Below are 22,984 nucleotides of genomic sequence, written 5' to 3'. Positions count from 1 at the left end.
AAATTTCATTGGTATAAACGTACCAGAATGCACAAGCGTGTTTGCATCTCGCACACACTCACACAGAGAACATAGTTTGGTGTTTTTGAGCAAACGTTGATGATTGAGCTGTCAGCAGTGCGTATTTAGAAAACGAAAGTAGACATTCATGAACCGGATGTTATTTGTCTTGTGATGCCACGTAGAGACATGACGTCACTCCTCAATGGGCCTATCCCTCTACCGGCCAATAGCAAATCGGAAGAAGGAAGCCATCTTGATTGCAGGCGTAGATGTCTGCCAACGTTGATACTGAGAAATATCAGTAATATTCGCATCTGTAGCTCGCTAGAACTTTTTTTCTGAGGGGGTGTGTCACTGAGATATGTCAACAATGAATCCCGAATAGTAAGTATGAGTATAATTAAGAGAAACAAGGTGAAAAAGGGCGATGTTTTACGCTTTGTGTGAGTGAGGGACGTGTAATGATGTCAGCTGCTGACATTCGTGATTCACGCCCTCTGTTTCTACGCTGCGTTGTTCATTGACGTTGACAGTTCAGAGACAATTTCAGTCAGTTTATTATGATGATACGTTTGCTGCTTGGATTATGATGTATTTGTGTACTCAATGTATCGTAAGTAACCCTCGGGAAACATTGTAAGGCAAAGTACGCTTATTTACGTCATCAAATTTTTGCATCCAAATTCCTATGGCCGTGTAGATCATATGACTGAAGATCATGAATGGAATTTGTTCAAGTGGTTCCGGGATGAAGGAGTATTTTCTGTTTCAGCCAACGATAGACTATGCCCTAATAGTACTAAACGACTACACACAGCAAGGCTGTGAGGGATCATGTATTGACAGAATAATTAGATAGAATGTCAAAATCCAATACAGCACAACTCACAGATAAAGTCATCATGATGCTAATTAACATTGTACACTTATACAGCCTTTCTTTGTGTCAGAAATGTTCACTGAGTGAAAATGATTGTCTATACAAGAGGGGTTCATAAAATGTCATAAACATTCCTGAGAAGAATTCCTCCTGTCTAACAATAACATGTGTTAGTAAAAAATACCTCATAGTCATAGCTCACAGAGAGAAGAAGAGCCACATGAAAGCAAACATTGGTTGTCCTCTGTGTAAGCATGGGGATTAAGGCTGTGCTTGTGTGCGCTGTGTTGTAATAACAGTCGACATGTAATGCCAGCAGGTAAATATTTGTTCACATCATATCTGGTAATCGTGTGATTGATCTTTTATGACATGAAATTCACACTACTCCATGCGACAACTAGAAGAATGTTTGCTGAACCAATACAGAACCTCTTTAATGATTGAAAATGAAATGCAAAGATCTGACCTGATTCTTCTGTTGGTGTAATTTTAGCATACCTTCATTTTTAATTGTTTTTTTCACATCAAATTCAAACAGTATGTCCCTAAAACTGAAGTGAACAATACTCTTGAACTTCGAACCATAAATCAATTAATTGAATGGTGAAAAGAGCGGGACAGAACATATTAAAAGTTATGTGTTCAGGGTTTCATTTACTAGTGCGCCATTTGCGCATAACTATTAACATCTCAAAATGTCCCATTGGAATTCCCTTCAGTGCGTCAAAGGGCGTTTTGAGATTACGTACCACTGCGCCACCCCATGCACACTTTTCACGGGAGTACAGTGTTCAGAATGACGTAAGCAAAACGCGCGCAAAGTCGAGCAACTTGCAAGTTTGTTAAATGCGCTGTGATTGGCTTTTAAAATGAAGTTCATTAGTATTCAGCTAATCTTGCGAACTATCTGTGCTTGCGCGTTTTTCTCTGTGGAAACTGTCAACAGAAACGCAATCGATCGAAACACAGACCCACACATACACACACACACTCTAACCTTATACACAGGAAAATTCTCATATCATCATAATTTTTATGGCACCAAATAGCACTATTTTGCATCTTTCGACAGAAGCATTTTTGGACTGCCTAGCCTGCTTTGCGCGTTTTGCCTTCGACTATGTATTGTGCCATCAGAATTTGGTTGAGGGGGACAAATGTCCCATTGTCTTTTTCTTCCAGGATAAACCCTGTGTGTTAACCCCTTGACTGCCTTAGGACGGGTATACCCGTCCTGCACTTGTGCATTATTTCCATGATTAGATACTAAAAACAGATTCTTGGTTGAATTTCCTTTAAAAATAACATAGGTTTTACTTTCCTACCTACTGCCAGTTTGGAGCTAGAATTTTTTGTGAATTATTACACCCCGAACTCCAATATTCCCTGGCAGTCAGGAAGTTTTGATTGGCAGCGAAAGGGTTAATACTGTTATGATGCAGGCGACAGCAGTGTCATTGTCAATAAACTGTGATTGAAAAGTGTGTAACCCCAGTACCAACGGGTCTGGATAACAATGAAAAGGAAATTAGCATAGTGTTTTACCTGTTCCAGAGAAGTTGAACAGTAATAACATAAAATATCAACTGTGTCAAACTGTCATGATGTTATTTAGTGTTTCTGCAGATGTTCAAGGTTGCAAGGCCAATGTACAAGCCAACAACAAATGTTCATGATTCAGTGCCAACAGGGGGACAAAAGTATAAATAAAGGCCATCATTTGATTTATGAGGACATGGTATTAGGAAGCTGGCCAAGATTAGAATTAGAAAAGTATGTGTGTCTTCAAACAAATTGATAGATCGATACGTAAATGGTAATTTGTATTTTTTACCAAATAGGACATTTAACACGCTCTTGACAGTCATTGTTCAAACTTCAATTAAAGCTCTAGCGCTGTCTTGTGGAACACAGGCTGTCTCAATCTGTAAATTTGTAAAATATGTCATAGTTTGGTCAAAAATGCAAATAACATTATTTTGTACTACCTTGAGCAGAGTTTGAGGCCTGTAGAAAAAAAGATATGTGGTTTTGAGGTGCATGTAATGTCAGTGAAATATCAGTATTCATACCAAATGAATTAAGTAAAAAACCAAAACAACTATTTTCACTGTCCAAAGTAAACATTCTTGCAGGCAGTTGTTTGCATTCAAGTTAAACTTTAAGTGGAAAGCTGAAAGCTTCAATGGTGTTGATGATCGGAACGTCTTATAGGTTGCCAGTAGTTATGTCACTGTCAGGAAGGAAGCGTATGAAAGAAAATATTTCTCAGCAGCTAAAATCAAGATTATTTGCAAATAATATTAAGTGCTTCAGGCAGACAATGAGACATTGCTTGATGGAGAGACATGATGTGTAACTGGTGCTGTGGCATTTATTTTTAGATCTTACTCAGTTGATAATGCTGTCGAACTTGAACTTTGTGGAAGGCTGTATCTGCAAAGTGATCTTGCCGATTTAAGTCAGTGTTATACTTGATAGATATTTGCTTTGTAAACCATTGCAACAAGATGAACAATTTTTACGTTCCCGCAGTGGGGCACTGCGGTTATGAAATTAAAGGCCCCTCCTGTTTTTGGAACCGCAGGAGCTTTCTAGTTTGCTGTTAGGTAGATTTTTGGTTCCTCTTTCCTGTCATGCTCTCTTTTTCTTCATGAATTCTTTTCTTTTTTCTGCCTTCTTGCTCATGCACCTGTATTTTTTCCAAAAATCTCTTCTCTTGCCGCTTGTCTCGCGATTCATGTATAGTTTAATCTGTTAGTGTTCTGATGTAAGTCCAGCAGTAGATAGGTTAAGCCTATTTTAACATACTGGAAACTGGTAATCTTCCAGTAGGTATTAATTTAGTTTTACTAAAGCCTGCTGGGACACAAGTAATGGGTTAGTGCATTTGTAAACAGGAATCGCTTGACAAGTGGCCCCCTTCATCCCCCCCTTCCTCGTCCTGATATGGCTCTGCGTAGTCGGCTGGACGTTAAGCAACAAATAAACAAACAAACAAACAATTTTTACGTGATTTAAACAAAATTCCTCATTTTAGTAAAATCCTTTTTTCTTCTGTGTGCAGTGACTATTTGTTTAAACTGCTGCTGATCGGAGACTCCGGAGTGGGAAAATCCTGCCTTCTTTTAAGATTTGCGGTAAGTGTTCCAACTGAAAATGTAATGCTCCAGCCTCATGAGGGAGGGACTATTAATGTTTCGTTTTGAAATGACTTTTTTTTTCTTTGAAAGTTCCCTTGTTGGGCTGTGTGGTTCCTATGTGACGTAATTCTGGTGTTGTTTAATCAAATTATTGTCCGACCAAGCATAATTGTTTCTTTATTCAAAAGATTGTGTTGGATAAGCTCATTTACCACTCAGTAAATGGACAGTTTATCTGGTGTTTTTTGTTTTTGTTTTTTTGTACTTGGACTTGGAGAAATAGACTGTCTTTCACTTTTAGTATTTGGTTAATGTAAATAATCTGGTGACTATATCGCTTGTATCCTTGTGTAAAACTAGATGGCATTTATTGTACTGTGTGATGTTTTTATGTTTCAACAGGATGACACATACACAGAAAGCTACATCAGTACGATTGGTGTTGACTTTGTAAGTATGTAGCTGGTTTGATTGAAAGAATAGTGATTTTTTTAATTAATTTAAAGTTGCATTTCTAGAGCTAAAGAAAACGAGGTGAGGTGTTTTGAATGATGCTTATTAAGTAAGTGGGGAAAACATTGATCAAACAAAACATAGCCTGTCAAACTACTGTGTACTTCTCACAGTACCAAGTTGTCTGAAGATGTGAGGCAGGTTTTGGACTAATGCAAACTGACAGTGATAGATGTGATTTTTTTAATTTTTATTTTTATTTTTTTTTTTCTCTTTTTTTTTGTTGAGATCAGACATTGTTAATCACACATGTGCGTGCGCTTTTTTTGTTGTTTTTTTTATCGGGAAGTTTTAATTTTATTTTTTTTAAATTTTTTTTAAAATTTTTTATTATAATTTTATTTTTAATTCTTATTAAGTTATTATTGTTTTCCTTCAGTCTCACTCTTTCTCTCAGCTTCACACTCAATGGACAGTAAACAGATCATGGACAATTTTTGACTCACATGCGAAGCAAAAGTGAGTCTATGTACTCACCCGAGTCGTCCGTCCGTCCGGAAAACTTTAACGTTGGATATTTCTTGGACACTATTCAGTCTATCAGTACCAAATTTGGCAAGATGGTGTATGATGACAAGGCCCCAAAAAACATACATAGCATCTTGACCTTGCTTCAAGGTCAAGGTCGCAGGGGCCATAAATGTTGCCTAAAAACCAGCTATTTTTCATATTTTTCCCATTTTCTCTGAAGTTTTTGAGATTCAATACCTCACCTATATATGATATATAGGGCAAAGTAAGCCCCATCTTTTGATACCAGTTTGGTTTACCTTGCTTCAAGGTCAAGGTCACAGGAGCTCTTCAAAGTTGGATTGTATACATATTTTGAAGTGACCTTGACCCTGAACTATGGAAGATAACTGTTTCAAACTTAAAAATTATGTGGGGCACATGTTATCCTTTCATCATGAGACACATTCGGTCACATATGATCAAGGTCAAGGTCACTTTGACCCTTATGAAATGTGACCAAAATAAGGTAGTGAACCACTAAAAGTGACCATATCTCATGGTATAGCAATGCCACATGATTTTGTAGACTTCACTTGTTCCACACAAAATGAGACTTATCTGAAAGAACTCTTCGTGCTGAATACAGATCAGTTTGAATTTTGCAAATTGGTTAATTCAGCGCGAAGTTATGGTCGATTACAGATCGGGAATTTAGGCATTCCGGGGGAAAAGTATCAACTATACAGTCTATAGGGATAATAGGAAATGAAGTGGCACCGTGCAAATCAACAAAAAACGTGTTTTTTCAACATAATTTTCACATCTTAGGGAATTTATAGACAAAACTTGGTATGTGTAATGAAAAGCATCTGCCGAGTCTAATGACAGCGAAAGAAATTATGTGTGATGCGCGTGGAGCCTGCTAATTTGCATAAATTAGCATAATTTTGTAAACATTATAATATGCTCGTGATTCATTTCTAGTGAAAGCTTGTTATTTGCATTTTATTTGTCTTAGAGTACTTCATTGATGGTAAACATGGTAAACAAAGGTCAAAAAAATGTTTTTGCATAAATTTGCATAATTAATTACATGTCAATGCAATGCGATTGTCCGCAACTTAAAACGAACATAACTTGGCTTACAATCATCAGATTTTAAAAATGTAAAGTGAGATCTGATCAGTTCTGTACCTGCAATGTGTTAATGCCCTAAAGGATGTAACTAAATATGTAACTGGCATTTACTTGTTTTGTATATGATATATTTGTGCATGTGCATGCATGTTACCGAGTGACTGACTGAGAGTGTGAGAGATTCTTTACGGCATGGGCATGGATCAAGATTGGAAAGAATGCACAAAATCAATAAAGTAAAGTCAAACAACTACATCGTTTACAATTACATTGGTTTATTGACCGACATCATAGACATGTCAACTAAAAAAATATTTCGAATCTTCGGCTGTGGCGGCGTCCGGCAGCTCACAAGCCGCTTCCTGTTCCCATGCCTGAAACATACAAATGCAAAATCTGCTTTATGAACAAAATATGTAGATGAATAAGTACTTATGTGTAGTCAATTATTGTAGCCCAACTTATTTTACTTCAATATGACTTGTGGCAGTGAGTGAGGATGAGCAGCTGACGCACATTGTGTGGAAGGCTGGAAAGCACGGAAAGGAGAATTCAAAAATGTTTTTCTTTTGTTTCCTCAAAGTCTTCAGTTTTGCCTTCATGCGAGTAATTCACATTTTCGCCATCAGGATAGCATTGTCAGTTGTCTCAAAACATCCAACTTGGCGGGGAGGGGGGGGGGGGGGGGGGGGAGAGAGAGAGAGAGAGAGAGAGAGAGAGAGAGAGAGAGAGAGAGAGAGAGAGAGAGAGAGAGAGAGAGAGAACACACAATAATAATAATACCAAAGCTTTCATTTTCTTGTAAATCATAAAAACACATTTTTATCTTGGCCAAAAAAATATAAGTTAGTTTTCTGAGCAACAACAAAGGAATCAAAATGATGACTAGAGTGGAGCTGTGAAGCACATCAAACCTGCTCTCCCTTGTGGAACATTCCAAGTGCAAAGCCTCGGCATCGTAACGACCCGGTTCTAAAAATAGATCGTTGAGATTAGGAGTGTGTTCACTGTGGACTCGCCCAAACTGTCAGAACGATTCTAGTTTCAATGATTCTTCACATTCTTTTTCCGCAAATCTTGATCTATTCAAAGTACTGCGATCAGAACAGAAAACCAGTTACTAACATGAACTACACTGGAAAATATTGGAACCAGAATCTAGAACTCCAATCTTGCAAGTCGCATTGTTGTGCAGTACAAGGCCGCAAAGGCTGTCTGAAGCAAAATGACAAAAAAGTACGATCGAGAGGAGGGGGTGACCCGATGCAAATTAATATTCCGGGCGTTGTATTAATCATCCACAAATAAAATTCATAGCTCTAAACAGATAAGATAATAAGGAATCGGAATATATCCGTTATGAAATGATACTAATAGCATAAATACCATGATTCTTCAACTAACATGAAGTGTAACACTCACCGCCATTTTTCTGCTCTTTACAAGAAGACCGGAACGGTATAACGGTAGCAGAACGAAAGAGCAATCTTTTCTCTGATTGGCTGGCTTTACAGAAAGTCGATCCAATGACAAACAACGACGTAAAGCGAGTTTGAAAACGGAACCCGATTCCGGTGCAGACGACTTGAGCGTGCCGTTTCATGGCGGCCCCAACACGATCGCATTTTTATGCTCGGCAAACAATTTCACAGCGAAAACAACACGGATACACAACAAACTTCACAACTGTGTACTTTAAACCTTTATTGAAAACTTCTTTTCATTAAGCCTTCATGCAAATGCTATCAAACTAGCAGTATTTCATCATTGAAGTGAGTTGGTGGAAATAAGTGTAAATTTCGCCCTGCAGTGGTAGGTGCTTTGGCATTGCTACATGGTAGAAAGAGCCAATAAGCACCATTGTACTTCCTATGTCTTGAATGAACAGCTTTGTGTTGCATGACCTTGGATGACCTTGACCTTGGGTCCCGCAGTGGGGCACTGCGGTTATGAAATTAAAGGCCCCTCCTGTTTTTGGAACCGCAGGAGCTTTCTAGTTTGCTGTTAGGTAGATTTTTGGTTCCTCTTTCCTGTCATGCTCTCTTTTTCTTCATGAATTCTTTTCTTTTTTCTGCCTTCTTGCTCATTCACCTGTATTTTTTCCAAAAATCTCTTCTCTTGCCGCTTGTCTCGCGATTCATGTATAGTTTAATCTGTTAGTGTTCTGATGTAAGTCCAGCAGTAGATAGGTTAAGCCTATTTTAACATACTGGAAACTGGTAATCTTCCAGTAGGTATTAATTTAGTTTTACTAAAGCCTGCTGGGACACAAGTAATGGGTTAGTGCATTTGTAAACAGGAATCGCTTGACAAGTGGCCCCCTTCATCCCCCCCTTCCTCGTCCTGATATGGCTCTGCGTAGTCGGCTGGACGTTAAGTAGCAATGACACATGACATTTCGAAATTAATGGTTGAATGACAAGAAACACACCATTTTAAAGAGATCAAAATTCTGAGCACATAGCAATTTGTTTTATTTAAATCGGTGCAGTAGTTCTCGAGATATGGTCATTTTAGTTGAGAAATTTTGGGCGTCATTTGAGGACAAAGCTAGTAGCTAAATACATGGGACATAGACTGATTGCTGTGGCAATGACATGAAATTTTGAAATTAATGGTTGAATGACAAGAAACACACCATTTTAAAGAGATCAAAATTCTGAGCACATAGCAATTTGTTTTATTTAAATCGGTGCAGTAGTTCGCGAGACATGGTCATTTTAGTTCGAAATCACTTTGCTTTGAGCGAGCCGAGATCGCAACCTCTTCAGGCTTTTGATCGGCCGAGTTTCGCATTTTTTGGGTCCAGTTTTGCGCAGCATAATCGTTGGGAATAAGTCATTTCTTGCTCGATTCTTTTGATTTTTGGCTTAAATGAAACAGAAGTTAATGTTTTATAAACTGCCTTTGAACCGTGTATGCCGATGGAAGTTTTCAGACCAAATTTTAGTGAAACTCACACGAGTAATATTCACCGTCATGCTGACGGAGATGTAGCTTCCGGTGGGTCGCGGTTTTCTGCATGGGAAAGATGTAAGGCTTTCTCTGATTGGTTGCAAAATATCACAGCCCTCCAATGAAAATTACGGTATTCCCAGCAGTTTGAAATGAACTGGTCGTCTGCTAAGAGTGACGCGAAAATGGCCGCGAAGACGAACACGCACTTTCACACTCAAAATATTCCAAAACACGTCTTTTATTAATTTCATACAGTAAACTTTGTTTTTGAATCATTTCTTTATTCATTCCTTTTTCATTTGATACATAATGTGTGACTCACAAACATCAATTATGCCAATTATTTTTCACTCAAAGTGAAAAAAAGTGCCTTTTCACTGTGTCCTCAGTTGACGCTGGGCGATGTGGCAATGCTACGTTAAGCAACAAATAAACAAACAAAACCTTGACCTTGGGTCAAGGTCACATGTATTTTGGTAGGAAAAATGTGTAAAGCATGTGAGTCGTATGGGCTTTGCCCTTCTTGTTTATTTTTATTTTTTTATTTTTCATTTATTTTATTTTTTAATTTTTTATTTTTTTTTACATTTACCCTCTCTCTCTCTCTCTCTCTCTCTCTCTCTCTCTCTCTCTCTCTCTCTCTCTCTCTCTCTCTCTCTCTCTCTCTCTCTCTTTCTCACACTTGTCCACACAACATCTCTCTCTCTCTCTCTCTCTCTCTCTCTCTCTCTCTCTCTCTCTCTCTAAAACCTCTATCCTTTGGTAATAAAGTTCAGTTTCTCTCTCTCTCTCACTCACTCCCTAGTCTGTCTAAGAAAGATAGATGTGATATTGTACTACGTTGCAAGCCCCTGGAGCAAATTTTTGATTAGTGCTTTTGTGAACAAGAAACAATTGACAAGTGGCTCTATCCCATCTCCCCCCTTTCCCCGTCGCGATATAACCTTCGTGGTTGAAAACGACGTTAAACACCAAATAAAGAAAGTGATAGATGTGTAAGGATACAATTGAATGTGTTGTCCTTTGTACCTGGTTTACTATGGCTGCACCACTGCTCTAACCAATTCTGGTTTTCATGTGTGTGTGTCAGAACACTTTAGGAAGCGGTGTTATTGAAAATAAGTGATATGCTTTGACTTTCAGTGATTTGTTTTACATGTGAATTTTCTGTGCGTATTCTTCAAACAGTAGTCTTCTGGAACATATGACCAAACAATGAACTTTCTTGTAAATGTGCATGGGAAACCTTCTGTTTGCCTGGTGAGATTTAATTTTGCTCATTCTGCTGATCTTCAGCATTCAAGTGGATGAAAGAGTTATTCCTTTTCCAAAGAAAGTAGTTGTTCATTCCCAATACCAGTCTCCTGTGGTGAAAATAATAAACTTAGAATGGTATGCACAATAAAAGTTTATATGTTGGCCCTTTAGAAGATGCAGGGTTAGAACTTACATAATTGCTTCTTGTAGACTGTTTAACTTTAAGGCTTATTGTTGAATTTCACAATTGTTTGTTTGCAGAAAATCCGCACGATAGAGCTGGATGGCAAGACAATAAAGCTACAGATTGTAAGTTTTACTTTTAATATTGAGTTTGTAAAATGTTGTACAACCCTGAACAGGAGACAGAAATATTACATGATGGTTTATGCCAGTTATTGTGTGCCTTGTTTACTGATATTATTTTTCATAATCATTTTGCAATATCCTCATCATTTTCTCTCTCTCTGTTTCTGTCTGTCTCTCTCTCTCTCTCTCTCTCTCTCTCTCTCTCTCTCTCTCTCTCTCTCTCTCTCTCTCTCTCTGTTTCTGTGGGGCTGGGACGTAGCTCAGTTGGTAGCGCGCTGGCTTTGTAGCCAGTTGGTCGCTATCAGCGTGGGTTCGATCCCCACGTTCGGCGAGAGATTTATTTCTCGGAGTCAACTTTGTGCAGACTCTCTTCGGTGTCCGAACACCCCCGTGTGCACACATGCGCACGAAAAAGATCCCACGTTCACAGCGAAAGTCTCAGGGCTTGGAAAACACGAAGACACCCATGCATCATCTCTCGTCTCTGATTATCATGATCGTATTTCGATACTTTGAAGAGACAAACCCAATGCTGGTGTGTCGAAGAAGACAGCCACAGAGGGCTTGTTCGAATCAAAGTATCACACCATATCTTCAGCGTATTCCAATACCTGTCCCAATATAGACCAGTTGGTCTAAGAGGACGTTAAACCCTAATAGTCAGTCAGTCAGTCTGTTTCTGTCTCTCTCTCTCTCTCTCTCTCTCTCTCTCTCTCTCTCTCTCTCTCTCTCTCTCTCTCTCTCTCTCTGTTTCTCTCTCTCTCTCTCTCTCTCTCTGTTTCTGTCTCTCTCTCTCTGTTTCTGTCTGTCTCTCTAACTCTCTCTGTCTCTCTGTTTCTGTCTCTCTCTTTATCTCTGTTTTTGTCTCTCTCTCTCTCTCTGTCTCTCTCTGTCTGTCTCTCTCTCTCTCTCTGTTTCTGTCTCTCTCTCTCTTTCTGTCTCTCTGTCTCTCTCTCTGTCTCTGTGTCTCTCCCTCTCTCTCTCTCCCTCTCTCTCTCTCTCTCTCTCTCTCTCTCTCTCTCTCTCTCTCTCTCTCTCTCTCTCTCTCTCTCTCTCTCTCTCTCTCTCTCTCTCTCTGAGTATCTTTCTCTCTCTTCACTGTACACTTTCTGGTTGAAAGAATTTGTGGGTCACTCAGAGAGATGCCTATCACTTTTTACATTTAGTCAAGTTTTGACTAAATGTTTTAACGTAGAGGGGGGAATCGAGACGAGGGTGTGGTGTATGTGTGTGTGTCTGTGCGTGTGTGTGTGTGTGTGTGTAGAGCGATTCAGACTAAACTACTGGACCGATCTTTATGAAATTTGACAGAGTTCCTGGGTATGATATCCCCATACGTTTTTTTCATGTTTTTGATAAATGTCTTTGATGACGTCATATCCGGCTTTTCGTGAAAGTTGAGGCGGCACTGTCACGCCCTCATTTTTCAACCAAATTGGTTGAAATTTTGGTCAAGTAATCTTCGACGAAGCCCGGACTTCGGTATTGCATTTCAGCTTGGTGGCTTAAAAATTAATTAAATTACATATCTTACCCAACTCACATATAGCAATTAACTCTAGTTCAGTGCTGGTAACGCTGTACGCGTCCCCTTGGTAACAAGGAAGGCGCCTCTAAAAAAAGAGTGACATGAGACCCGTAAGGGTGTCTAAGCCAGCCCGGAAACGAGACTGCCTTCCGTATGCGCGCGCATACACCGCCATTTGCAATTCTATCCAAAGCTCAGCGCCAGTGAGACTGGTCGCATTTGATGTACGCTCCGGCTGTTTCAGCCGTTTTTGACTTAGTCTTTTGACTTTGTTGTTCCTCTTGGTATCTTCTTGCATCTGGACTTCTCTACTACTGTTGAGGTGAGATCGTTCTTGTTTTTTCTTGATTTTGGCAGCGTTGTTGGCCGCATTTTGGACTTGAGAAAATTTTTTCTTTTCTGCAAAATTTTTTCGTGAGTCTGTGTTGTGTCATGGCCGACAATGCTAAGAAGAGGTGTACGCCTAAAAAGGTAGCTGCTGCGCCCACTTCTCCTAAAGAATCTTCTAGGAAGACTAAACAATCCGTTTCTGGTGAAGATACTCTTGCAAAAAAATCTTTTGATGTGTTTGTTGATTTGCCCGCTAAGCCGGTAGACAAGACAGCGGCCATTTTGTCGGCGAAGCCGGTTGACAAGACCGCGCACGTGAATAAACCTGCTAAGGGGGATTCTCCCCCTGAGGTGCCGGGGTTGGCATCTGCTGATGTTGCTGCTTTGTTGTTATCTCTTAGTTCACAGGTGTCTACTTTAGCGGCCGAGATTACTTCGACGAGAGCGGAGCTTCGCTCTCTTCCCTCGGGTGTGGCCGGCGTCTCTTCGCTTGCCAGCGTTCGTGCGTCTCCTGCCACTACAGTCACGAGAGCGGAGGTGCATGCCTCTCAGGATGATGAGATTGTGCCGTGTCCGCTTTTGGGTTCGCATTCCGGCGTTCCTTCTCGTTCACAAGGTATGTCTGCTGAGTTAGTAACCGGGTTCTCCGGCCAAAACTCGGCACGTGGTCAGGAGCGAGTAGCCTCAGGCGCATGGCGGCCGGGCGAAAGTTCTTATCTCTCGGCTGACTCAACCCGCTTTGGCGGCCTTTCAGTGGGGAGTAAGAGCCCTGGTACACGTAAGGAAGTTCCACTGCACTCTGCTCAGTCTGGGGACGGGGGCGAGTGCGTGTGGCTTCCGACCCCGCCCTCTGGGCGGGGGGTAGACAGTAAAGCTGGTTCTCTGCTGGACGATGGTAGTCAGTACGGGGATCAGCTTCAGGATTGCGCAGAGGCGCAAGACGACTGTTTTGATGACGACGCTTCCGGTCAGGCGGAGGGCGTTGGATTCAATTTGCCGCGTAAGCTGTCTTCGGCTGTGGCCCTGGCTGCTACTACGGCATCTAAGTATTTTGAGGAAGCAGTGGTGGAGTGCAACTCTCAGTTGGTACCTCCACCGTCTGCGCTGGGAGACTTTCGGAGTGCTAAGGACGCTAGGTGTTCGCTCCGTTTCCGTGAGTCTCCTGCGGTGGCGTTTGAGATGGCTACTGTCTTGGCGACTTCGCGCTATCAGACGCTGTCCCAGTCCGCTATGGTGCCGCTGTTGTCACAGCATGGGGTTGCCCCTGATTCGGCTTTGCCGTACCTGGCTCAAGCAGGGCGGCAGGTTCCTGGTTCTGCTGTTCGGAACTTCAAGCTTGCTTCTCGGCCTATCAGCTTGGTTGAGTCTTTTTCCTTGCCTAAGGCCGTGCTGCCGGTGACTCCGGAGCTGGCCTCCTTGAGAGAGGATGGGTATAGCAAAGACAGATCGGTCCCCTATTCAGAAGCTTCCCTGTTGTCTCTGGAAGAAACAGGGAGGTCTCTCCTGGAACTAGCCTCGGTTTCAGAATCGCTTCAGCGATCATTGTCTCGGTCTATTGCTACCTCTCTGGAACCTTTTGAATTCCGCTTTGATGCCTCGGCAGAGGATGTGACGACTCTTTTGGCTACTTTGGGCAAAGTCACGCAGGAACAAATGCATTTGTCAGCCAGGCTTTACACACATGCGGTTCTCTCCCGCAGAGCGGCCTTTCTTGCTGGCTCCAAGATTAGGGATAAAGGCACGATAGAGACTCTCAGACTTTCTCCGTTTACGGAAGGGTCTCTTTTGGGCCGGGCGTCGTTTGACGCGCTGGAAAAAGAGACTCATGACGCTAGGGACTTGGCTATTGCTCGTATCGCGCATCAGGGTTTTTCTAAGTCGCAGAGCAAGCCACAGACTCAGGGCAAGACGCAGACTCAGGGCAAGACGCAGACTCCTTCCTTTGGGGGAGGCAAGGCGCAGAGTCAGAGCTCCTCTTCACGAGGCAGGGGGCGTGGTGCCCCTTATCAGAAGAGGGGTTCATTTGGTGGTTCTCGGGGGTCGGGGCGTAAGCCCAACCCCCAATGATGTCTTCCCGAGCTTTTGATCCCGTTGGCCCCCACCTTTGTGGTGGCGGGCGGCCCCTCCAGGGCCATCGCTACCTGGACACATTTGGTGTCCAGCGAGTGGATCGTGGGGATTATTCGTTCGGGATTTCGTCTTCTTTGGGCGGAGGGAAAGGCTCCTCTGTCCAGAATTCCGCCTCCTTTTCGGTTCCCGAGAGACCCGGAGGCCAAGGCTGCCGTACAGGGGGAAGTGGCATCCCTTCTGTTGAAAGGGGCTATCGAGGAGGTGCTCGATCAGGGGTCTCAGGGTTTTTACGGGAGATTGTTTGTGGTCCCCAAGGCTTCGGGGACATGGAGACCTGTCCTAGACTTGTCAACTTTGAACAAGTTCCTGCGTGTGGTGAAATTCACCATGGAGACTCCGGCCTCAGTGAGAGAGGCTTTGCGGCCAGGAGACTGGGTCACGTCTGTGGATCTGACCGACGCTTATTTTCATGTGCTCATGCACCCGTCAGACAAGAAATGGCTTCGGTTCCGTTGGGGGGAGAAAATTTTCCAGTTTCGAGCGCTCCCTTTCGGGCTTTCGCTCGCCCCCTGGATTTTTACAATGGTCATTCGTCAACTCTGTGCCCTTGTGAGGCAGGAGGGGGTGCGTCTGAGAGCCTACTTGGACGACTGGCTGATTTTGCACCAGGACCAGGTTCTTTGCAGCAGGCACACACAGAGAGTGCTCAGTCTGGCATTTCAGCTCGGTTTCACGGTCAATCGGGTGAAGTCGGAGTTGGATCCGTCACAGGATTTCTCGTATCTGGGGATGCAGTTCAATACTCTGGATTGGTCGGTTCGTCCGTCGCAAAAGAGAGTGGACAAGTTGCAGGCTTCTATCCGCTCTCTTTACGGAGAGAATCTGTCCACGGCCCGGGAGTTGTACTCTCTGTTGGGTCAGATGGAGTCCATGGCGCCTCTTGTTCCTCTAGGCAGAGTACACAAACGGCCGTTTCAGGCAGCTCTGCAGGCGCTATGGGACCAAACTTCGCAAGATTGGAATGCTCAGATCGAATTGGGGTCTTGGTTCAGCCGGACCACAAGTGTTTGGCTTCTCCCCTGGGTGTCACAGGGCGTTCCTATTGTTCCTCCGCCTCCTCAGAACAATCTGTTCACGGACGCCTCCCTGTCGGGCTGGGGGGCTCATCTTGCAGATCAGACAGCGTCCGGTGTGTGGAACGTCAGTCAGGCCTCTTGGCACATAAACGTTCTGGAGCTAGAGGCAGTAGCGCTGGGCCTTCGGGCGTTTCTTCCTCTGTTGGAAGACAGTCATGTCAAGGTTCACACTGACAACATGACTGTGGCGGCTTACTTAAACCGTCAAGGGGGCACTCGCTCTCAGGTCCTCTCGGACAGCGTGTGTCGCTTGCTGACATGGTGCAGTTTGCACAACATTCTCCTGTCAGCGGTCTATCTGAAAGGCACTCTCAATGTCTTGGCCGATGCTCTCAGCAGAGGGAACAAGATCTTACACTCGGAGTGGACTCTCTCCCACCAGGCTCTGGAGCGCCTTTGGGCGCAAGTAAGCAAGCCTCCCATCGACTTGTTTGCGACGAGATACTCGACTCGTCTCCCTCTTTTCGTGTCTCCGTTTCCCGACCCTCAAGCTTGGGGGGTCAATGCTCTGGAGATGGACTGGACAAATCTGCAGGCTTATGCGTTCCCACCGTTTTGCCTTCTCGGCAAGGTGATAAGAAAAGCAGAACTAGAAGGGCCGGCGTTGGTGTTGGTGGCCCCTCTTTGGCCCAGCCAGCATTGGTATCCCGATCTGGTTCGCATGGCGGTTCGTCCGCCCATTCCTCTCGGGGTTCGAAAGGGCGATCTGTTGCAGCCCAGGTCGGGCATTCCGCACCAGAATCCTCAGGCCTTGCAGCTACACGGATGGATTCTGTCCGAGGCTCTCTGCTCCGGGCGGGTGCCACAGCTTCGACTTTGAAATTGGTTCAGCAGGCTCACAGGGATTCGACCAAGTCTGTATATGCTTCGCATTGGTCTTCCTGGTCCAAATGGTGTTTGGAGAACGGCGTCGATCCTCTGGCTCCGAGATCGATGCACGTAGCTAATCATTTATCCTGGTTGGCGGAACAGGGCGGTTCTCCTTCCTCTTTGCGCGTAAGAAGGTCAGCTATTTCCTCTACGCTTAGACAGCTTGGCCATAGAATCACTTTAAGTGGCGTGATAGCGAGTGTAATCAAGGGCGCCTCTCTTGATTTAGCTCGGTCAAAGGTACAGCTCCCGGCGTGGGACCTGTTTTTAGTTCTTCGTTTTTTGGCTTCGGATGATTTTGAACCTCTTCATTTAGCCAGTTTGGCTAACCTTACGAAGAAAACTTTATTTCTTGTTTTGCTCGCGACTGCTAGGCGCGGCAGCGAAGTGCACGCTCTCTCGGGTTTGGCAAAAGATATTGCCTTAGAGAAAGATGGATCTTTTACTTTGAAATTTCGTCCGGATTTTTTAGCTAAAAACCAAAAACCTGGTCGGTTATCTCCTTGTATTCGTGTTCCCCCCTTGAGCAGCGTTCTGGCTCCGGGGGATCCTGATGTTTGTAATTGTCCGGTAAGGGCCCTCAGCAGCTACCTGGCTAGGACTCTACCGATTCGCTCGAAAACTCAAAAGTTGTTGTTCATCTCACTCAACACGGTGAGAGGGAAGGATATTTCGAAGATCACTCTGACTAAATGGGTTTCAAGCACCATTAGGCAGGCTTACATTTGGTGGCAAAGCCAGTCTGGCGATGTCAGAGCCGTGTTACCTCTTACTTCATCCCGGACACATGAAGCGAGAGCTTGGGCGTCTTCCTTAGCGGTGCTTCGTTCTGGACGCCTCTCTGAAGTTCTTGCGGCTGCGTACTGGCGGTCGGAAGACATTTTCATTCACTTTTACCTGAGGGATGTAGCCTCAAGTCGTCAGGACGGCAGTTCAGCTTTGCCGTCCTTGGTGGCTGCAGGGCAGGTTCTACATTCTTAACGTGGTGAGTACCCGCCACCTATAGTAGCAATCTGCTATATGTGAGTTGGGTAAGATATGTAATTTAATCAAAAATTTTAGTAATAAATTTTCATTTGATTAATATACTTACCCAACTCACATCGTTTATTCCCTCCCGCCTCCCCGCTGTGGTGGGTGTTTGGGTCTAAAAAAAGGTGTGAGTTGGGCTTCGCTTTAGATTGAATTGCAAATGGCGGTGTATGCGCGCGCATACGGAAGGCAGTCTCGTTTCCGGGCTGGCTTAGACACCCTTACGGGTCTCATGTCACTCTTTTTTTAGAGGCGCCTTCCTTGTTACCAAGGGGACGCGTACAGCGTTACCAGCACTGAACTAGAGTTAATTGCTATATGTGAGTTGGGTAAGTATATTAATCAAATGAAAATTTATTACTAAAATTTTTGATTAATGACTTTGGTCATTAAAAATCTGAAAATTGTAAAAAACATATTTTTTTTTATAAAACGATCCAAATTTACGTTCATCTTATTCTCCATCATTTGCTGATTCCAAAAACATATAAATATGTTATATTTGGATTAACAACAAGCTCTGAAAATTAAATATATAAAAATTATTATCAAAATTCTTTTTTCGAAATCAATTTAAAAACACTTTCATCTTATTCCTTGTCGGTTCCTGATTCCAAAAACATATAGATATGATATGTTTGGATTAAAAACACGCTCAGAAAGTTAAAACGAAGAGAGGTACAGAAAAGCGTGCTATCCTTCTCAGCGCAACGAATACCCCGCTCTTGTTGTCAATTCCAATGGCACTGCCTTTGCCACGGGCGGTGGAGTGACGATGCTACGAGTATACGGTCTTGCTGCGTTGCGTTGCGTTCAGTTTCATTCTGTGAGTTCGACAGCTACTTGACTAAATGTTGTATTTTCGCCTTACGCGACTTGTTTCTTCCCTGTTTTAACTTGGGTACCAAGGTCGTCGTTGTAGCTTGTGTGACTATGGTTGAAACTATGCCTGGGTATTTTATATATCAAAAAGGATGAATGTTATTGAGTTCAATTTCAAACTTGGGCATTTGAGTGTCATTTGAAATGTGTTTTGTTAATCATTTGCAGTGTTACTGTTAGTTGTAATTTAATTTTGTGAAGTGTTGGTTGTGAATCAGTCATACTCATGTAATGTGCTGGCTGCACAAGATGTAACAAAGTATTGTTTTTTTTTAAGTGGGACACAGCTGGGCAGGAGAGGTTCCGCACAATCACATCTAGCTACTACAGGGGTGCCCATGGAATCATTGTTGTCTATGACGTCACAGACCAGGTATGCAGGGCATGTTTGTTGGTGATTTTGATTGTCTGATTTTGGAGTGTATTCGCTCAAAGCGAGGACAAATGTGTGTCTGTGTGAGACAGATTTGTATTGAAGCTATAAATATTGAAAACCAGAAAAAGTATATGATTATTTTTTAAATAATCTTGTAGAGAAAGAAAAATCTGAACAAGAATTGACTTTGAAGTTTTCTATCTTGTGTGAGGGAACACTCACAACCCACATAGTCTTAAGGAAATAGTAGGTGTAAATCACATGAACAAAGAAGTTTTATCCTGTATCAGGAGTCATGCAACAATGTGAAGAAGTGGCTTCAGAAGATTGACCTGTAATTGAATTTGAAGTTTTCTTTCTTGTGTGAGATAACACTCAATATCCCACATAGACTTGAAATTGTAGGTGTGGATCACACATAATAAAGAAGTTGTTTTCTGTATCAGGAGTCCTTCAACAACGTGAAGCAATGGCTTCAGGAGATTGACCGATACGCCAGCGAGAACGTCAACAAGTTGCTAGTCGGTAACAAATGTGACCTTACAACCAAGAAGGTTGTGGACTACACAACTGCCAAGGTAGGTCGTCTGACAAATGATGTTTGTCTTAAAGTGGATGTTATCAAAACCAAACCTGTTCTTGTTGACTTTGCTCAGGGTCTGGGACATTTTTTATTTGATTTATGAAGTAATTGTTTCAGGAAGTTAATTTTGTTCGGGGGGGGGGGGGGGGGGGGGTATAACTTGCAGTAGGTAGCTAAGCAAAGGCACAGCTACTTTTACATTACCATGAAGAAATAGCACTCCGTAAACTTTCATGCCGATTATGAGTCACTTTTTATATATTTACCTCCCTTGAACTGTTACTCCAGTTGCCTAGATTTGACCTTTTGTTTCTTTCCCTTTTTTGTACTCTTTTATTTTATTTACTCAGTTTTAATACTATAGCTTTGTCTGGTACTGTTTACTGTTTGTCAGCCAACTGCAGCAGAGCTGTTTTTTCTCACCAGGATGTGGATTTTGTGTTCTCACGTTCTCAATGATAAGACCAAAAGATGGCGAGCTCTCTTTTCAAACTCTACAATTTGCTTGCTTTTTTGGCTCACCTTAGTAATCAGTGAGTCTTAGGAGTGAGCAGTGTTTCGTCTGTATGGTCGGATTTTTATGATGAAACAGACCATCATTTTTGACTCGCATGCGAAGCAAAAGTGAGTCTATGTACTCACCCGAGTCGTCCGTCCGTCCGTCCGGAAAACTTTAACGTTGGATATTTCTTGGACACTATTCAGTCTATCAGTACCAAATTTGGCAAGATGGTGTATGATGACAAGGCCCCAAAAAACATACATAGCATCTTGACCTTGCTTCAAGGTCAAGGTCGCAGGGGCCATAAATGTTGCCTAAATAACAGCTATTTTTCCCATTTTCTCTGAAGTTTTTGAGATTCAATACCTCACCTATATATGATATATAGGGCAAAGTAAGCCCCATCTTTTGATACCAGTTTGGTTTACCTTGCTTCAAGGTCAAGGTCACAGGAGCTCTTCAATGTTGGATTGTATACATATTTTGAAGTGACCTTGACCCTGAACTATGGAAGATAACTGTTTCAAACTTAAAAATTATGTGGGGCACATGTTATGCTTTCATCATGAGACACATTTGGTCACATATGATCAAGGTCAAGGTCACTTTGACCCTTATGAAATGTGACCAAAATAAGGTAGTGAACCACTAAAAGTGACCATATCTCATGGTAGAAAGAGCCAATAAGCACCATTGTACTTCCTATGTCTTGAATTAACAGCTTTGTGTTGCATGACCTTGGATGACCTTGACACATGTATTTTGGTAGAAAAAATGTGTAAAGCATGTGAGTCGTATGGGCTTTGCCCTTCTTGTTATTCTTAGATTCAGGAATGGGTGATAAGTGAGTTAGCTCAAAGCTGCTGCAGGAAGATGAGAAAAGGAGGCACATTATTATTTGCATATGCTGTACGAGTGGTAATGAAAACAAACGCGTCTGCACATTTTCAACAACGTCAGAAGTGCATAAATCATGTGTCAACGAGATCCCTGATCTGATCAAGTATTTCATGTCATTATCATGCCTAGATCAATCCACTGACTTTCTCTGTTGCTTTTCCAGGAGTATGCCGACCAGCTGGGTATACCTTTCTTGGAGACCAGCGCAAAGAACGCCACAAACGTCGAGCAGGCCTTCATGACCATGGCTGCGGAGATCAAGAACAGAATGGGTCCCGTGACGGCCGCCTCAGAAAACAAGCCCAGCGTGAAAATAAACTCCAGCACACCTGTCAAGCAAGGTGGAGGTGGCTGCTGTTAAAACGAATTTTCCCTTAGCTGTGTCAATCTGGTGTTGCTGGAAAGTCCTCGGAGGGTGTCGTTGGGCTCTGGACACTTCTCTCACTCACTTCCTCCGTTCATACACAGAGGCATGTCATCTTTTGCTGTGGCTGTGGGGGGAACTTTGTAGGACCGCCGTACATCTTGGGTCATCGTTTCCTCCGCAGCGGGCATGTATGGGGGATCGGCATTGGTCTAGAGCGAGAGTAGTAATGGGTTGCATTTTCTGCGTCTGCTTTTTACTTTTTTCAAGTATAAGAGAGAAAAAGAACCCACGTTTTGTTTCGCAAAAGTGATTATGATTTTTTTTCCATCATATATTTTCGTATTTTAAAATTACAATATTGGAGATTTACTTTGCATTTTGTTGAGGTAGAGTAAAGTTTGCAATGTGATTTTTTTGTGTTCATATATATGTCTTGTTTATACACTTTCTCTTGGAAATGTATTTTACGTAGAATTCTGATTGTGATAGCTGAGCCCAGCTGGAGTCTTGTTCTGTCCAGATACCCTCCTTCACTTTTTTTTTGGTCATCCGTTTCTCTTATCTTACCTAGCTCTTTGTGTAAAAATAGGTAACAGAGTTTTAAGTTGCGACCTGAAATGTCTGGGGATCTCCTGTTCCACTCTGTGAACAAATCATTGTAGGGAAAAACCATCCAGTTTGTACAGACAGTGAGTTGTGAATTGATGTCTGTGTTTTATGTCCACTGTGAGATTTGGTACAACAGTACAGTATATAGAGAAGCAAATGGAGATATGAGTGCTATTGTTCTGTCCATTGATGTACAAAGCCCACACTGATATTTTGCCCCCTTAATTCACTTTACGTATGTCAAATTTCTTTTTGATGTATAATCATTGTGGAAATGCTTATTACTTTTACCTGTGGGTTGGTATTGTGTAATTATTATTGAAAACTTTTTTCTTTTAAATGTAGTGTGCTATCAGGTTGGTCAAAACTTAAGACAGAAAGTGCTCTCTCTAAGACAGAAAGTGCTCTCTCTAAGACAGAAAGTGCTCTCTCGTGCTATCCACTCTCCTGTAATGATCCCGACTATTCTTTCTGTACACCATTCATCACTACATCATAAGAGGCATTCCGATGTAAATTTCACATTTTTTTCAATCATTGAGCATTCTTACTTTCAACTTTAGACTCGAAAATGATGCGAAGCATGGAGCAGGCCAACATTCGCACACACAGTGTGAGAATAACATCAAGTGCTGATGAAGAAATAAAGCACTGTAGCAGGGTGAGACGTGGCTAAAGGTAGTGCAGCTTGGATCGTGAAAAGGCTGGGTTGGGGTGTGACTGAACTGTAACAAGCTTGTGTTTCCATGCTCAAAGTCTGTGTTTCGTGTCTAGTTCAGTAGTTGCTCTGTCGTGCTGCACTGTCCTTTCTATCACTGCGCGATCATCGGTGGTTCAACGTGTTGCTGTGCTTCCTGTCATGTTTGAATGCGAGGTTGATGTGAAGCGGAGAATGTTAAACGTGTGTGTATCTGCCTGCCTGCCCGCCCACCCAGCGTTTCTACTCTTTGGCCTGTACACAGAGCAGCACTAAAATATCATTAATTAAAGAAAATGTAAATAAATACTGATTCACTTTGTTCTCTTGTTGGTCTGCTAGTTGGGAGAGTGCCTGTGAGTCGGAGTTGCACAAAAAAAATATTCTGGAGTACTTGTCAGTCTTTCAGCTTATAGGCCATATTGGCTTAATACTTGGTTTTGTAT

General features: G+C 42.5%; 1 protein-coding gene and 1 long non-coding RNA gene across 2 annotated transcripts; one reads left to right on the top strand and one right to left on the bottom strand.

Moving 5' to 3' along the window:
- The first annotated feature begins 225 nt into the window (after positions 1 to 225).
- LOC138953468 (ras-related protein Rab-1A) lies at positions 226 to 22,860 on the top strand. The gene is made up of 7 exons (XM_070325310.1): positions 226 to 387; positions 3,954 to 4,026; positions 4,432 to 4,479; positions 10,609 to 10,656; positions 18,782 to 18,877; positions 19,327 to 19,458; positions 21,029 to 22,860. The coding sequence occupies exons 1-7, from the start codon at positions 365 to 367 to the stop codon at positions 21,224 to 21,226; spliced, it is 618 nt and encodes a 205-aa protein (XP_070181411.1). The 5' UTR covers positions 226 to 364; the 3' UTR covers positions 21,227 to 22,860.
- LOC138953473 (uncharacterized) lies at positions 6,391 to 7,971 on the bottom strand. The gene is made up of 2 exons (XR_011451536.1): positions 7,555 to 7,971; positions 6,391 to 6,506 (listed from the first exon to the last, which is right to left on the bottom strand). It is a non-coding gene; the product is annotated as an uncharacterized lncRNA (long non-coding RNA).
- Positions 22,861 to 22,984: the final 124 nt, after the last annotated feature.

Source organism: Littorina saxatilis, linkage group LG17, assembly GCF_037325665.1.
Source record: "Littorina saxatilis isolate snail1 linkage group LG17, US_GU_Lsax_2.0, whole genome shotgun sequence".
NCBI lineage: Eukaryota > Metazoa > Mollusca > Gastropoda > Littorinimorpha > Littorinidae > Littorina > Littorina saxatilis.
The sequence above is the reverse complement of the archived record's forward strand: the minus strand, read 5'-3'. Positions and strand labels throughout refer to the sequence as shown.